This window comes from Elgaria multicarinata, chromosome 8 (assembly GCF_023053635.1).
Source record: "Elgaria multicarinata webbii isolate HBS135686 ecotype San Diego chromosome 8, rElgMul1.1.pri, whole genome shotgun sequence".
Lineage (NCBI taxonomy): Eukaryota > Metazoa > Chordata > Lepidosauria > Squamata > Anguidae > Elgaria > Elgaria multicarinata.
Window position 1 is genome coordinate 74,693,557 of NC_086178.1, and position 17,612 is coordinate 74,711,168.

General features: G+C 41.1%; 1 protein-coding gene across 1 annotated transcript in view; it reads right to left on the reverse strand.

Moving 5' to 3' along the window:
• Nucleotides 1-16,364, reverse strand: part of DHX32 (DEAH-box helicase 32 (putative)) — a 27,783-nt gene extending 11,419 nt beyond the window's left edge. Inside the window, exons 1-6 of the mRNA XM_063133266.1 lie at nucleotides 16,086-16,364; nucleotides 12,424-12,617; nucleotides 9,931-10,303; nucleotides 5,825-6,064; nucleotides 2,585-2,681; nucleotides 2,331-2,489 (exon numbers count right to left, since the gene is read on the reverse strand). Coding sequence (XP_062989336.1) covers nucleotides 2,331-2,489; nucleotides 2,585-2,681; nucleotides 5,825-6,064; nucleotides 9,931-10,303; nucleotides 12,424-12,617; nucleotides 16,086-16,364 — 1,342 coding nt within the window. The remainder of the gene's footprint in view (nucleotides 1-2,330; nucleotides 2,490-2,584; nucleotides 2,682-5,824; nucleotides 6,065-9,930; nucleotides 10,304-12,423; nucleotides 12,618-16,085) is intronic.
• Between the last annotated feature and the right edge of the window lie 1,248 nt (nucleotides 16,365-17,612).

Sequence of the window (17,612 nt, forward strand, 5' to 3'; positions counted from 1 at the left end):
AGGTTGCAATAGCAACCATGGAAACACGTCAGGGAGGAAGAAAAGGGGGCAGGACAATAGGCGGGGAGGGGGAAGGAGAGGGGTGGATCTACTGGATCCACAAACCTTTCTATTTTTGCCCTGCCCACCAAGAGAAAAGTCAGCTCAGAGGCCTGTCTAAGTGAAAATAATGAAATCAGGGGAAAGGGAGGCTTTAAAAGCCTCCATCCTTCTCCAAACCAGTCTGGTCCATTCATTGGATAGATGGATAGTCCAAGGTTTGACTAAAGATTATAAGTTATCTTTAGCGATGGTTAAACACTACTAGAGAATATTTGTTAAAGGATGAAGCTGGTAGCCTGAGAATATCATGACAAAAAAGTCTAGCTTAGCAATGTAACTATACACGGCTGCTAGTTTTGATGGCAGCCATGTGCTTATTGTTACATTTGTATGTGGCCTTAAGGGTTAAATCACAGTAGTCTTGAAGCTGTCACCCTTAAGCAGAGTATCACAAGCGTTTGTATTACAATCAAGTAGGGTGACCGTATGAAAAGGAGGACAGGGCTGCTGTATCTATAACAGTTGTATTGAAAAGGAATTTTCAGTAGGTGTTATTTGTATGCATGCAGCACCGGGTGAAATTCCCTCTTCATCACAACAGTTAAAGCTGCAGGAGCCCTTCCCTCTTTTGTATCTGGTCACGCTAGGCAGCGCTCCTGCAGCTTTAAGTGTTGTGGTAAAGAGGGAATTTCACCCGATGCTGCATGCATAGAAATGACACCTGCTGAAATTCCTTTTCAATACAACAGTTAAAGATACAGAAGCCCTGTCCCTCTTTTCATGTGGTCCCCCTAGATCATCAAGTCACTTACCTGGAAGTGTACCTCTTGAGTCTAACAGCTTTAGAAGCTGCGCTCTATGAAGCTCATATTAGTTTACATCATCTACCCAGGTCTTTAGTCATACATTATCAGAGAGGAATATAAATGTAATGGGGCAGGGAACAGGTATGTGTATAAATGTACATATTTTGCACTTAGAAGCATTGAAGGCCATTGGATCATGGGGGAGATCTAATTTTTTAAAATTTCTGTTCATCTTAGGCTATGGATGGTGAGAAACATAGAGTTCCAGTCCTAACTGAGTAACTGAGGTGGCTACAGAGAGCTGCTTCACATCTTACAGTTTTTAACAGCTATACGTTAAATAATTAGCATTCACGGCTTGTGGTCTATAACATGTCAGGGAGTAGGCACATTTACTTTGCAATGTGTTCACAACAAAAACAAACCCCAATTAGCTCCTGTGAGTGTGCTTTTGTGGGATTTTTTTACCATGAAATAAAATATATGTAACTTCCTTGCACGTTACAGGATACACTATGAGTCTTTAATGTGTACCTACTAAAATATTGATCTTCAACTGGTAGGTTGTCCACAACATAAGCTGCAGATCCCCAGTTCATACAACCACAATTTTTTCTTTCTTTTCTTAAGGTGGGATTTTTAAAGGATTTTATTTATATGAAAAAGATACTAGGGGGTAGAGGAATAGAAGAGAGGAGTGACAGACAGAAAAGGAGAAAACCTGATGTGTATGTTCAAAACCAACTCACAACCCTATAAAGTGGGTTTCTTATTAATTAATGTTGGATGCAGCATTGCCGGAGCAGAGGTAGAGGCAGGGAGAGATCTGAGCAATGCCTCCTAATTAATAATTTTATTTATTTCTTACCCGCCTCTCCCTTTGGATCGAGGCGGGGAACAACATTAGAACAGGAATCAATACATCTTAAAAATTCTTGATTTAACATTGATCTGGATAGGCCTTCCGGAAAAGGCTAGTCTTTAAAGCTGCCTTAAAATCACACAGAGAGTTAATTTTACGAATCTCCTCCGGCAGGCCATTCCACAATCTGGGGGCGACAGAAGAAAAGGTCCTCTGGGAAACTGTTGCAGTTAAATAGATCTGAAAAGCCTGAAGATCTACTGTACCAAAACTGTAGCATGTAAAGTGGCGATTGGAGGCCCAACTCATACTTTAAAAACAATTGTGATAGTAAAGTGAAGTAGTAAAGTGGCAGCATCCATAAGAAAAGCACATTCATATTAGGAGGAAGAATTCATTGTTTGTTGTGTCACCTTGGATTTTTATGCTGATGTATTTTTACTTGCTGTTTATACTGGCTGGTTTTTCATTGCAGGACTTTTTGTTGCTATTCTTTTGATTGTGTTATTCACTTTAGGAAAAACATTATTCTTAAAAGAGAGATATAAATAATTGAAATACATACATAAATAAAAATATATAGCAACTCTGAGAAGAATATGGATAACAGTTAGTATTACCTGGCCTATCTATGAAGTCACAGTGGCCAAGGCCTGCTATATCCATTCTTTTCAGAAAAAGAACCATGTTTGTCAAGTTGGATTCCTGTATTCTGGCACTTGGTAGAAGCTTCATTTCCTTTTCTGTAAATTCTTCAGGGTAGAGGCAGAAATATTTGCCTGCCAGGAAATTCAAGAACAATCTTGCTTTACATATTCTCTTGTGTTAGACATGGTTGTTTGTTTAAAGCTGACAGTGCCTTTTTTTTTTTTACCTGAAGGTATGCCCAGAAGTTGCTTACGCATCTCAGCTTGGCTTTTGCTAATGGGCTGTATCACAACAGCGTCTGCTCTGATTCGAGGATTGTATACCTTGCAATAAAAAAGAAACATGACTGTGGTGAAAAAAGAGAGATTGAGCAAACAGAAAACAGATTTGCATCGAGGTTTTGCTTGGAAGCATTTTTTTCTTTCTATATTAAAAAAACAACAACACACAAACGCTTGGCTGCAAATTCATTTCGTTTCCACAATATTTATTATTGTTTCCCTTGTCTTGAAACAGAGAAGTGAAAGTACTTTGATAAATTGTATGAAACGCCACTTGTTCCTGTCAGGATCACTGTAGTTTTGCTGAGATGAACATTGTCATCTCTTTGAGAAATTCTGCTCAATACACATACAAAACTTCATCCAGTACATTGAGGCTCCATTGACTGTATACAGAGTGTTTCCGTAAGCTCAACATAGATTGTGTTTGTTCCCTCCCTCTGCCTGGGTGAATACATGGGGCACACCCAGGCAGCACTAGGGATGCTTGGGGTGAATAGGAGGTCTATGTGTTCTTCCCATATCTCCATCTAGCTCCTCCTCACTTGATATACAATACTTACCAAATGGAGAGCAAATGAGCTGGATGGGGATAAGGTAGGCAAGCACAGACTTCCCATTCATTCTAACTGCCACTAGTGCTGCCTGTGCATGCCCATGCACTTGCATAGGCAGAATGTGATAGGAAAAGGCTCTATTGAGTCTCTACATGCAGGCACCGCGCCCACAGTGAGCTCACAGTGTGTGACATTTAGACCTGGTTTGCACGATCGCTGCAGCCCACTGGGGCTTATTGAAGCCACGGTACGTTGCAGTGAGGGCCGCCAGTCATTTTTAATATTCAAGCCGTGGCTACCAGTGGCCGTGGCTTATTGTGTCATCTGAACCCAGTGAAGATGGCTTGTTGGTGTGGCTGTCAAACCGACCACGACCCTTAAGCAGCCGATGGGTTGCGGTGATCATGTGAACTGGCTTTTACAGGAAACAATGGTAAAAGAATTGTGTTTCTTTTTTATTGAATGGATAGAATGACAGCATTATCAAATAATGTTCTACTCCATCTAAACGTTGAGACTCCAGAATAATTGGTATACTAGTACACATCCATATGGAGATGTTGAAAGGATTCAGACATGCACTGATTGCATGTTGACACACCTGCACCAAGATGCTTGTACTGGGCTAGTCCCTCACAGTCCCACTTGGGCAGCTGAAGGATTAGTACTTTTCATGGAGTCTGCACACACAGCTTTGGGGTTTCTGTGTGTGGGGAAAAGTGACTGCTTAATCATGAGACATGTGATATAGCATCCCTTGATTAAGTGATCCTTACCTCTTCACCCTCCCTCCCTCTGTTGTATCCTCACTTCCACTATTTAATTTCAAAATGTAAGCTCCATAGGGAAGGCCCTATGTTTTGATTATGTTACTCTGTAAGGTGCTGTGTACACTGATGATGCTAAGAGCTTCTTCAGACGGGGTGGGTAGGAATCGCGTTTCCCTCCCATTGCTTTCAATCATGCTTCTGTCCCACAACAGGAATGAACAGCTTCCTCTTTCTTCAGGCGCTGAAGAAAGAGGAAATAAACAAAGACCACGTGGCCCATTCAGCAGGTATTTTTTTCTGCGCTGCTTTCCTGCATACAGCAGGAAATGGCAGCACATTTCGCTTCAAACCAAAAAAGAAGGATTTTCTGGGTCTTATTTTTTCATGGGAAAGGGAGAAAGAGACACATGGGAGGCGGACGTCAGCGTCAAAAGAACCCGAAAACATCCGTAAGTGGCCAATAACAAGCGTGCTATAAAACGCTCGACTGATGATACTCTAAATAAACTAACAGTAACAACTTCTGCAGAAAGCACAGGAAATTGTCACTAAAGCATTCCCCCAACACATGCATGTTGCTAAATTTTGTTCCTTCCATTTCAGATTAAATTGGGCCACTGATGTAAGATTTGGGTGATACCAAGCACTTTGTACAGTATATAGCAGGGTGGTACAAGTTTTCACTCCCAAGGGCCACATGGTGGGGTGGAACAATTGGGGGCTCCCCACATGCTTCCCATCACAGGAACAAGCCACCCTGGGTGGGGTGCTGCCAATCACAGTGCCCCATGTGTTCCCAGAGATGTGCATGTCCCTTGCCCCCCCACCCCACGATCCAGCTGAAGATCAGCTTGAGGGGATAGAAGGAGCCCCTTCCATCCCTTTGAGCTGATCTTCAAATGGTTCACAGGGCAGGGGGGTGAAGGATGTCTCCTGCATCTGGACATGTAACGTCAAACCGCAGGAGAAGTCCATCTGCCGATATCGGGGCAGGGGGCACAAGGATCCATCCTGCAGCTGTCATGAGCAGGAAAGATTCTTGCACATCCCTTCCCCATTCACCAGAACAGAAGGGGAATCTTTTGCTGAAACAGGAGGGATGCTTGCACGTCCGATTCCCCTGCATCCCTCCTGCTGCAGCAAAGGATTTCCCTTCTGTTCTGTCGAATGTGGGGGAGGGGGGATGAGCAAGAATCTCTCCTGCTCTTGACAGCTGCAGGACAAATCCTTGCACACCTCCTTTCCCGTTGGGGCCATTGCAACAGGGAAGGGGGCAGCATTGCTATAGCAACCCACTTCCCTGCTACCATGGTTCTGACGGGTAACGGCATGTTAGTGCCAAGCAACATCCCCGTCACCTGTCCCTGCATGGCCGTTGCAGCGAGAATCGGCAGCCACATTTCCTCTAATGACAGGGAGGTGATGCGCCGGCCATCGCTCTGGCAACGGCCGTGGCGCATCTCTGTGCACTGCATCTATCATCCCCCCTCTGCTCCTCCCCACAGAATCGCAGTGCCCTGATAAGGTAAGCAGCAACCAGGGCCACCATTTGGTGGGGAGGGCAGAGTGATGGGGTGGGGAGAGACGACAACTCCATGGAGTGTGAATCTTCTACTCCATGAAGCACTTCTTCCATGTTGCCCAAGTGCGGCACGCAAATAGTCATCTATGAATGGACTATTCACACTGCGTTTACTAAAGTGTTGTCCGAACGCACCCTGTGAACTCACCCACAGCCTTTTAAACATGTACATATTAAGACCCCTACCATTATATACACAAATAGGCACATGAAATCTCCTCTTCTAGACATGATTTGTACCACTGGTAATTTGTTACCTCCTATTATTTTACTTACCTTTTTTTTCTCTATCCCAGTATCTATGACAAAGGCTACAGTTTGAATCCAAACCAAAGATTCCCCAAAGCTTGTAGTTAGCAACACTTTCCTCTTATAATTTTTGTAAGGCTTTTCTTCATTTGGCTTAAAGATTCTCTCTCTTTCGCTGGGATAAAGGGGAATAGGGACCAATGCACCAAGATCAGGATTCAAGTTAGGTCCCTCTCCTTGAATAATCTGGTAGGCTTTTTCAATTTCCTATAAACAAGCAATACATTTTTTGTGAGCATTGAAACAGGCTCAATGTGCCAATTCTGAATCTATTCCCTCTCTTTTAAAATGGATTTTATTCTTATGTTAAGCTCCAACGGCAAAAATCTAACAGTCATAATGCTGATTAAATTGGGAAAACTGTAACAGAGGAAATATGCATAGAAACCTGATATGCTGTAGTGTGGTAATTATGTTTCTTGAGGAATTTATTTTCATCCAGGAAGAGGCTTCTTTCTCTCCCAGTCCCATTTTCTGAAATGCCATTGTCTGAACAGATTTCTGCTATTTGACAGTCTATCATAGCTAGACCAATCTCTCGGACAGACACTCTAATATCCATAACAATACGTTAACATGCTACTGGAACAGTAATACTGAAAAATTATAACACAGCCACTTGATTTTCCATATCACTGTGCTTCACACTTGCTATTTCTATCCAGAAATAGCAATAATTAATTTGGAAGAATCTCTATCTAGTTAACTTTGAAAATTGCTATTATGTTCTTAGTGTAGTTAGAATTTAAAGTATCAAAGGTGCCATAAACCATGTATGGAAATAACTAATTTTTCTTCATTGCTATTAGAATAATTGAACTTATAGAGGAATTGTAAATTTACTTTATAGTATTCTTCCCAATGTCAGATGAACTCTCTGGGGGTAATAAAAATCAATAAAATGCTAAAGGAACCATTAATTGAAAATTAAGTTTGAGAATTTAAAGGCATAGAAGTACAAAAATTCGACAGATGAAAATAAGCTCTGAAGCTTTTGTAAAATTATGTCATTACTCTTCTTCCCTTCTATAAAAATTACTGCTCGCATGATATATCGAAAGTACAAAGTGATTTAAAATGTACTTTTCTCTCTTTCTCCTCAGGTCTAAAGAATCTCGCCTGTATACTGCTCAATTCCTCCAAATGCCACCTTGTGCTAAAAAGAGAAACAAAACATTGTGCTAGATCAGTGGTTCCCAAACTTTTTCAGGTAACCGCCCCCTTGGTTCCACAAACTCATGCCCAGTGTCCTCTACCCTACACTATAAAAATCATTATTCAGAATAGCGGTTTTCAATGACCCACTAAGGAATATAATAACAATAAAATTCAAAACAGTAACAATTAATTGAATATTTATTCAAAATCCAATTACATTTTTTTAGTTTATTCAATTAATGAACTTGATCCAGTGATATCATCTTTTCAAAGTCTGATAGTCATTTAGCAAGAATATTAAATATCACATTTAGTAACTAGGGTAAAGTACCTCACTATTCTGTAAATTCTTAATGTGATGGATGGGCTTGATGAAGTGATACCAGTTTCCCAATGTCTGGTTTAAAGTCACTTAACATGAGTCTTAAATCACCATATATAGTAATCTGGAGTCGATTTCTTTGCTTGGAGAGAAGTAGGCAGACCACACTAAAACCGCATTCCACCAAATACGATGTTGGAAATGCAACCAGGAGCTTCTGAACCACTCTCCATAGTGCAGGATAGCGATCAGAAATTTCCTTCTGTAACCAAAACTCCTGGTACAGAAAAGACCACCTCGAGCGCCCCCCTGCCGCCCCCTTGCCTCTTAACGCCCCCCCATGCAATCCCACTGCCCCCAAGGGGGCAATCCCACCCACTTTGGGAACCACTGTGCTAGATGATTGTTCCATGTATGTTTCTAAGCAGCACTTTTTAACTCTAGATAGAAAGATCCCTGAAAACCACCACCACACAGTACACTGCAACTTTTCCCAACCTGACACCATCCAGATATGTTGAACTATAACTCCCATCATTCCCTGCAAGCATAGCCATTGACTGTACTGGTTGGGATGATGGGGTTGCAATCCAACACATCTGCAGGACATCCAGATGTGTGACCTGGATGTCATAAAGTCACGTGACAGTTTTTACACTAGCATTGTAAACAGCGTCTCTGAACCAGGTAGATTTACCTGACCATGAGTTTCATATGGCGATTAAACACTACACACAAAACTCTGACATTTCCATTACAAGTTGGTTTTCCCCATGTTAGCTTTTCCAGCTCATGCAGGCAATAACTATCAGTGAAAAGGAAAACTGTGATGGTAAACTTATTATCATGGGATTGCAGTAGCTGAGGTCAGTTATGGACGCCCTTTTCACTACCAGTCCTCTGATTAGAACATAATTCCCTCTAATATTGACTGCAATGGTTGAGAGATTATCAGTTTTGAAGTGAAAGGGGCCACACAAAAATAAGGTAGTGGTCTCTGCATATTCAGGGGACTCCTTAGATAAGCATAAGTACAAATTTGGTACTGCAAGCATGACCCTGTACCATATAGGAAGTGACATACACTGTGGTGGCACCCTTCTGGGGAGAGATCTCTATTCACATTAACTTTGGATTAGAAACCTCTTTAAAATTTATTGATGTTCTGCACATGCATTTAAACTATGCGTTTAAACTGGAGAGGGGAAGAAAGGGGACATCCAAACAACTCTATAAGGCTTCTGTTCTAGACTGGTTGGATCCCTGAGCAGGAGCAACATTTTTTTGCAGGTCCATACTTGTGAGAACTATTAATAGATAAGAGAATGACTCTAGGCATATGCACAATGTACTTCTCTCATCTCTGAATAAGCAAAACCTACCCCACACATATAGGATTAAGAAAAGTTCCTGACTGTTTGAGCCCCACCAGCTCTCATTTACAAATGTGCCACTGAATAAATGACATTCTAAATATTCATTCCCCCCCCCCTCAATTCTGATACTATGACTTGGTTCCAAAGATTCCACAGAATGAGCAGGAGATGCTTCTACTTCTGGGCAGGTCACTGATTTCCATCCCTCAAAAAGCTGTTCTGGAAAACTTGTGGCATTCCAGAGATGGGGTTGGCAATGTGGTGGCAGCCATGGGCACATTGGTGCCCGCCAAGGCCCCAACAACACCCACAAGACCCTCTTGCACTACCCTCGCACATTTTCCCTGGCCCCAAACCACAATCCTTCCACATTGCCTACCTCACCTCTGCAGCACCAAAGCCCTGAGGAAGCAGAAAGTCAGCAGTTCAGGACTCACTCTACTGACTTCCTGCTTCCTTTCTAGGACTTCAGTGATACCTAGGTGAGGTAGGCAGTTGTGGGTGGGGAGCAGATCACATTTTGGGGCTGAGGAGGATGCATGGGGCGGGGGGGCAAAAGAGAGAGGTAGGATGAGGAGTCTGGAAGAAACAGTGGGGGTGGGGAGAAAGAAGAAAGGGACAAGAAAAGTGGGAATCCAGGCAAGGGAGGGCCAAGGAAAGTGGGAGTCCAGGCAAGGGGAAGGCAAGAAAACTGAGAATCAGGGTAAGGGGGCATCAAAAAAAGTGAGAATCCTGAAAGTAAATGCCCACAGGTCAAAATGACAAATGCACTCATGAGTCTGAAAAAAATAATACAAATGTTCCCACAAGCCCGGAAATGTTGCCTACCCCTGTGAGCTTGTTTTGAGAACTAGAAGGTATCAGTGAATCCCATACACAGAGGTCCTTTTGCTCATGAGTGTGATCTTTGGATCCATTTTCTCCAAGGCAGATGGCAACCCTTATTGGAGTTGTTGATAGAGTCTCCAGAAAGTAGCCTATTATGGTTCACTTACAATGCAATTGTATGTGTGCCTTCTCAGATGCAAATCATACTAAGTTCAATAGGACTTACACCCAAGTAAGTGGGTATAGGATTGCAGCCAGACATATCATGAGTACTTTTTTATGGGTCCAGTCTCAGATACAGGTTTTGAATGGCTACAGAAATTGCCCAGCCCAATATGGAAGAACAAATGTGCAGACATTTTCTATGCTATATTAAATGAACTACTTACTTGTTCACAGGCCAGAAAGATCACAATATCACCACACTCTTTGGAATTATGAATCTCAAAGAGCAGCCTTAAAGCAGACAGGAAATGGTCTTTCTGAATGCCACAGGTATACACAACCTCCATCTGGTATTTGCTTTTCACTCTTATAAGAGACACGCTGCTGAAATATGCCTGCAGTCTGCTGGATATTTGAGGAGATGCAATTACAATTAGCTTCAGCTCTGGTCTTAATATCAAGATATCTTTAAGAAGCCCAAGCAATATATCTGTTGTGACACTTCTTTCATGTGCATCATCTACAATGATGATTCCATAATTGCTCAGAAGAGGACTGGACATCATTTCTCTTTGTAGCATCTCATCTGTACTGTATCTGTAACCATGCAAAACAAAGGAAGAAAATAATGAAAAAGTAAACTTTGGCAAAGGCATAAGCTAAAGTAAATCTTCAGACTATATGCGATCTGCCAAGGCTTTTCCTCCAGAATGACCTACGAGCGAGTTTTCATGTGACAGTACAGTTGTACTGTACAGGCTAGGTTGAGGAAATCATGGCAAACTGGAGACAGCCAAGGTCTGTCTATACGCTCTGGAAGCCCTGAAGTTGCTCCGAATCCATGCTGCATTGGTTATATGACGCAGCCACTGATTAGGAGCCACCCTGGGGCAAAGAGTCTGAGTGAGGTCAGTGCAGCTCTTCCACTATCTGTCCTTGCTCCAGCATTGTTTCAGGAGCTTTCCCAGGCAGAAGGCGACCTCCCATTGGTTGCCAGAAGCCACGGGAAGGTGAGGAGGGCAGGCCCGGAGAGCCTAATGGCCACTGGAAAGCCCGCACTGCCTTCCCCAGTGGAGATTATTCACTGCCATCCTGCAACAGCAATACCACAGGGTTTGGTAGTGGAGCAGCGCCAACTTGGCACTGTGAAGACAGCCCCCCCAGTTAGGCTGATGTTGTCATGCCTTTAAGTGGCCCCAGCTCAGCACACAGTCTGAATGACACTGCAATCTTTTACGTGTCTCATCAGAATGAAGTCCCATGGTGTTCAATGGGCATCACTCGAAGGTAAGTATACATAGGATTGCAGCTTAAATTCTGTTGGATGCAGCAGCTCTTAATTGCGAAATTGTTAGCACTGAGTAGATTCATATTCAGAAAAGTAGTGAAGTCACTATTCTAGCAACTTTAGTGCTACAGATACAAACTTGAAAACTATTTTCATTTGCTAAAATCTGTTCAAAGTTATATGTTAAAATATAATTTTAAAACACAGTATTTTAAAATACAGTTTTTAAAAAACTTCAAAACAAGGATAAAGAATGTTATTTGAAAGATGATATATTCTTAAATTTCTTTGGAAATATCTGTTGCAAGAAAAGGCTATTCTACACAGTACATTTTTAATAAACCTTTAAGTCATTAAAATGTATATTGTTTAGATGTTATATGCAGGTTACTTAGATTATCTGCATTCCAGAAGATGAAGTTTTATATATTAGGTTACAATTAATTTGTTGTTAATCTTATTGTTCACTGCTCTGGAATCTGTCTAGATGTAGAGTGGAATACAAATGTTATAAATACATGAATAATTTTCAAACCAACTCACTCTGTTCTTTCACTATTCATATACTGTTCCCTTCAATGCGTTACTTCATTATTTTCTTGTAGGAGTACTGACTGTCAACCAGAAAAACTGTTAAGTTTGTATCTGAATTGTTGTCCTTCCACTGATGGAATGCATCTGTCAACGGAATGGGGAAGGGGCAATTTTTGGTAATCCCCATGCTGCTCTAAAGGGTCCCTGGACCCTTTAGAATAGGTTATTTCACTTTCTATCCTGCTTAATCAATACTACAACTCCCAAATAAATGCAGTGCAGTTTCCCATGGCCTATATTCGAGCTGTTGCTCGTTAAAATGCATGGCGATACACACTCAGTAGAATTATGTGTGGATGGCTACGATGCTATCTCTGTCTTTGGTGTCAGGTTGCAGCATGGGGCAGTTTGACTGATGGGGTGCATCATGTAATAATAATGCTGAAGCTGATTACAAGATCCCAGTTCCTGATTTGCATTAAAGTTTGAAGCAGAGTTCACTCAGTAAACATAATAAGGAACTAATGTTTAAATGCCCTGCACCCCATTTGGAGCACCCCATTCCATAGCTCCTCATGACAAAGGGCCTGTCCCCTTTGAGATTTATTTATTTATTTATTGCATTTTCATTCTGCCCTTCAGCCAAAAAGGTTCCCAGGGCAGCTTGGCTGGGATTGATGGGAGTTGCAATCTACCACATCTGGGGGGAACCAAGTTGGGAAAATCTGTTGCAGAGCTTCTAAAGATCAAGGAAGGTCCTATCTTTATAGTTCTGCCCCATAATCTTCAATTTTGGCTATACCAGAGTGGGATATTAGACTATGATGGAAACTTGCTTTTATAGAGAGAGATAATACCTATGCATATTAAAGGGACAGAATGCAAATGCACAAACCTCAGGAACGTTGCACTGTTGCAGCAGCTTTCACATGGGATCACATATCCCACTTCATGGCCAATATTGACATCCATCTCGTCAGCTACTTGCAAAGCCAACCACATGGCAGTGTGTTTATGCGTTTGTGTGCATACAATTGTTCCATGTTGAAAATGATCAGAAAGAGAGTATTCAGCACACCACTGAGGCACCTTTAATATTAAAACAAAAATAAAGAGGAATGAATCCATCTATAAAATGAACACATACTGTTTTATTTTTATTATTACAAGAGCTGTCTCAAGTGACCATCTGTCGCTTGCTAACTTGCCTGGCTACTAGCAACTGAACAGTTCAATAAATGGAAATTATCTGCCTGGGTAAATGTCAAGACCCTGAATCAGTTAAGTGGTCAAACATGAAGTGAGAGACAGTTCTGGGAATTTCTTGTTCTGAGCTAGAATAGACTGAGTACATTAGAAGAGTGGCAGGAATGGCCTCTGCGGGAGAAAAGGACACCAACCCTATCATTCTTGAGCATTTGGGTTGCTTGTTTGGTTTAACAGTGTGAGAGACATTTATGGCCAGGGTCAGGGCCACATTTGTGGCTTATGCTTCCTATTGGGCTTGCCCGTAGCCCTGGCCCTGCTCAGTCATTTTAGCAGAAGACGACAACAATCAACATTGTTTATTTGAAGCAGAAGGATTATTTTTGTATTCAACAATGTAACAGTGGTATTTCTAGAGGAATTCTGTGTTGGTTTTACATCTGGTAGTCCATGGCTAATGAAAGGTGTTGGGAATGACCCACATGACCCCTTGAGGCCCTGGCCCTAAATCTTTTTTTCAGGGCCTCTGAACTATTACCCAGAATCCTGAGACCTGGTTCATGCATAATGGTGGCTAATTATGGGTTAATTAATTGCTGGGGTTGCAGGCCGCAACAATTTTGAATATGCAACTTCAGATCAGAGGTTATTTCATCACATCCATATCTGGCCACTATGGGTTGTGGGTTAACAACCCAAACTTAATTTACAATTTGTGCACAGAACATGGAAGTCTGAGGGGAGTGAGGGCCTACGCTGTGTCGTGACACTACAGGAGAAATAACTTGGATTGGCTGGCCATTGGCAAGCCGAAGTGGTTTCTCTCACTCTGCTCAAGTGCAAAGGAACTAAGTAGATATAAGCAATTTGTATTGAGGTGGGGATGAAACCCCAGTTGTCTCCAATGTCCAGATCAAAGCAGGTGTGGCTGTTGTAGCAACTGGCTACCTGGAGTTGCCTTGTTACTCAAGAAGAGAATGAGTGGAGCCAATAGAGCTCCTCCATTATCTAGCATTCTCAGTGTACAGGTTCCGAAAATTGGAAGTAGCAAACTCTGAGTCATCTTTTAACTGTATTTCTACGCCCACGTAGAGAAAGAAAAATCATCCCACTGCAATCGCAGGAACACATGTATATATAACTACACAGGGGGATGCAGGCTCGGGGAATTTACTATTTATTTATTTGTTTGTTTATTACATTTATATCCTGCATTATGTACAAACTCCACAGAAATTAAGAATGGTATGCTAGTAACTTTCTGGAAGTTTCATAATATTTGGAAGTCCAAAGTTCACCTGCAGTGTATAGGATGCTATGGCAGGGGAAGAGGTTGTTGGTAAATGATCCTGTCTTTGGGACATGTATTGGATAGATGGCCTTTAAATCTCTTGGGATGCAAACTTCTTGCATGTTTTGATAGAAAAAAGTCCTACAACTCCCAGCATTTTCCGACCAGCCATGCTGGCTGGTGAATGCTTGGAATTGTATGACTTTTTCTGTCTAAACATGCATAGGGTTTCACCTTTAGGGTGCAATCCTATTGACTTCACCCTTGATGATCAGAAGCCCCCAAACTTAAAGGCATCTGATCATCCAGTGCAGCGTGGGAAGAGCAGTGGAAGCAATCTTTCTCCCGCCCTGCATATTTCACTAGACAGGTTTTTTAGCCCATCTTGTGATGGTTCTTCAGAGGAGGAGGAAATGAGACTAGCAGAGGCTCAGAATAACCCCTATCCTTGCCTCTCCGGTCTCTTCCTTTCCCTGCCCACCACAATACCCCCTTTCCCCCCTCTCCGAGGTTGATTTTCTGAACTTGGAGGGCAGGTGGCATGGTTCTCTCCGTGCCAGGTGTGAGGGGGTCAGGAAGCGAGGTGGATCTTTGTCGTCCCCTTCTGAGGTTAGGAGAGAGTTCCCCAGTATCCTATGATCCCTTAGACAATGTCTAGGGGGCGTAGAACTGCTCCCTCAATGTATTGATTTCAATATAGCTCACACGAGATGAGACAAACTTCAAACATGATCAAATAAAGCATTTACAAATCAGAATTCTAAATAAATATGGTTAAGCTGTCCTCAGTTTCTAAAAACATAAGCATATCAGTTTAATGTTTTTCCTTTTTTCCTCAATCATGTTTAATGAAATGTTTGCTCATATATCACCTTGATGGGTAATAACAAAGCATTCTGCTGAACTAATTCCATGTACTGAACAGCTGGGCTTTTGAACTTTGCTTCCAAATAGCCTCTCACATGCTACATGACAAACCACTTTTGAAACTCACGATCATTTTGAAAACAGATTTTGATGCAGCGTCAGAACTGCAGTTCAAAAAGCAAAACAAAAAAGTGGTTAGAATCCTTACTGGGTGTATACAGACCCTTTAGCATACCACATGGAACTCTCTCTCTCTCTCTCTCTCTCTGGATTCTGCCTCCAGTTTTTAAGCACTTAGATCTTGAAGACTTGTAGATGCAATGGTGAATTACATACAAGCACCTGTAAATCTATTCCTGTCACCACTCCCAAAATGACTGTAATTAATTTTAAAGAAATTAGATTTTGGCGATTCTCTAATATTGTCAAATGGCACTGGGCAGTTCTTTTGAGGCACACTAATCTCATCTCATCCCATCCTAACAAAAGTTTACATTCTAGGGTGTTCCACAAGTGGTGGTGACATGTGATGGATTTGTTGGCAATTTTCATTGTATGTCATGTATACTGTCAATAAAATTTATTATAAAAACAAAAGAAACAAAAAACAAGTGGTAACATCCAACACCAAAAGCAAAGCTAGTGTTATTGGCAATAAGAAAAAATCCAAATCCGTATTAGTGTAATACCTTCATTGGGCTAACTCAAAGTTCTTAGAAATTGATGAAGAGATATGGATATCTCAAAAGCTTGCATATTTTTTGTGATATGCTACACCAGAGTTTACCTAAAAGATTAGTTTAAAGTACTTTACCTTAAAAGACCTTGCTCACATATTACAAGTTGAGAATTGCTATGAAATAAAGAATATTTTATTCCATTAGTCAATACTATACAGGTGTCATGAACTTTTGCAACTAGTTTTTTTTAGTATTCATCTTAAACTTAGAAAAAAGTATGGAATATGTGAACAAGATTTAAAATGAAGTTCCTAAAACAATGAGGCTCTGAATATGATAGAAGTTCCTGAACACCAAAATAACAAATACAAACTGGTGGAAAAATAGTTTTACAGACACGTGGTAATATTATTGATAATCAGCATTACATTTGTAAGGAAATGTTGTTATATTTATTTATGAATGTTTAGCTCTAATTCATGATACTATTGGTCTTTTGTAATAAACACCCACCTGGGAGCTCTTGCCAGTTTTGGCATCCCCTGAAACAATTACAATCTGATGATGATGCAGCCTTTCCATGAAAGCATATTTCAGTTGCCAGACAGGAAGTTCCTCTCTTTCTTTGAGAAGTTTGTAATAACGTGAAGAGAATGGCAGCCCATCAAAAGGATTCATCTCTAAATCTTCTGTATATCTCACCACATTTTCCTCTTCCATCTCTTCCCCATCAGTAGAGTCAAATAATTCTGAAAAGCACTGCTTCTCAGAGTAAAATGTGAAACAATTCATCTTCATATATTATTCCCACTACTGAAGCACCAGTACTAGAACTTCAACAAAGGCTTTTACATTAATAAATCAACGGAGTCTTAGAAAGTAGCGATAAGAAAAACCCTAGAAATAATCTGGTTCAACAATAGTACTCCCGAACATTCCATTCCAAAGTTACACAAAGTTTCTGTTTTGAGCTTCTGTTTTCTCTTTCCCTTGATTATTTTCTCTTTGTCATCTTTGTGGTCTTTGAGGGTGCATGGTCAGAAAACGTGTTTGAGAAAAATAAAAAACAAACAAACCCAAACACTCACATTGAAAATGATTCTCTGCTGGAGATACAGTTCAGCCAAAGCCAATTGCTTGCTGCATATTAATTTAATGGACTGTTTCTTCAAATCAATTAATAGCGAGTTGGTTTGTTTTCTTGCAGCGTAGTCTCTCCAGCTCTCCTTTGCCAGTGTATAAAGTGATTAGGGATTCTGCTGAGCCTCCCCATTGTCACAAGTGTCTGCATTCTGATTCATTGTGAATAGATGGCTACAGGGTGAGATTATTGTGGTTGATTGTGAAGAGGTTCACGTGACTGCTTGATCCCATTACAATAGATTCTACCACAGGAAGTAGAGTGCAGAACTGGGAAAAGCTTTGAGATAACCAGATAAATGTATCATTAGTAAAATGTTCAACTATAGGCTAAGCACTTTCCACATAGAGTCTGGAGCTTCTAGGATTTGAAAGAAACATATTTTTTTTAATTTAAAAAGCATTATTCGTTATATAAAATCTAAAGACAGATCATGAATTTAACGGCCTTTCCCTGTCTTCAGTTTAGAAATCTTAACAGGTATAGTGTAGTCTCCAGATGGCTCTAATTTCTGGGATAAGGACTGGTGCTTAATCTAAAATGTGGGGTTCTTTGGATCATACTTGTTTTGGATGGTCCACAAGGCTGGCAGAGACAAATGTGTGATCAGAAGAGGCTGCATGGCTGGTTTTCTATGTTCACTGCAGCACATTTGGGGAAAAGGGGACTTCCTTTCCCCTGGACACTTCCTATACTTCTTCTTGAGTGCATCAATGCTCAATTGAGACTGGGAAGGCACCACCTTCCAAGTCAGCAACTAGTGCATTATGGGCATTAAAGTGTTACATAGTAGTATTTCTTACTGCTAATTAACTCCAAATCAACAACAAAGAAAAGCCGGATTCTGCAGCATGTACACATTATGGAAGCTGGCTCAATGTGCCAACACATATTCAAGC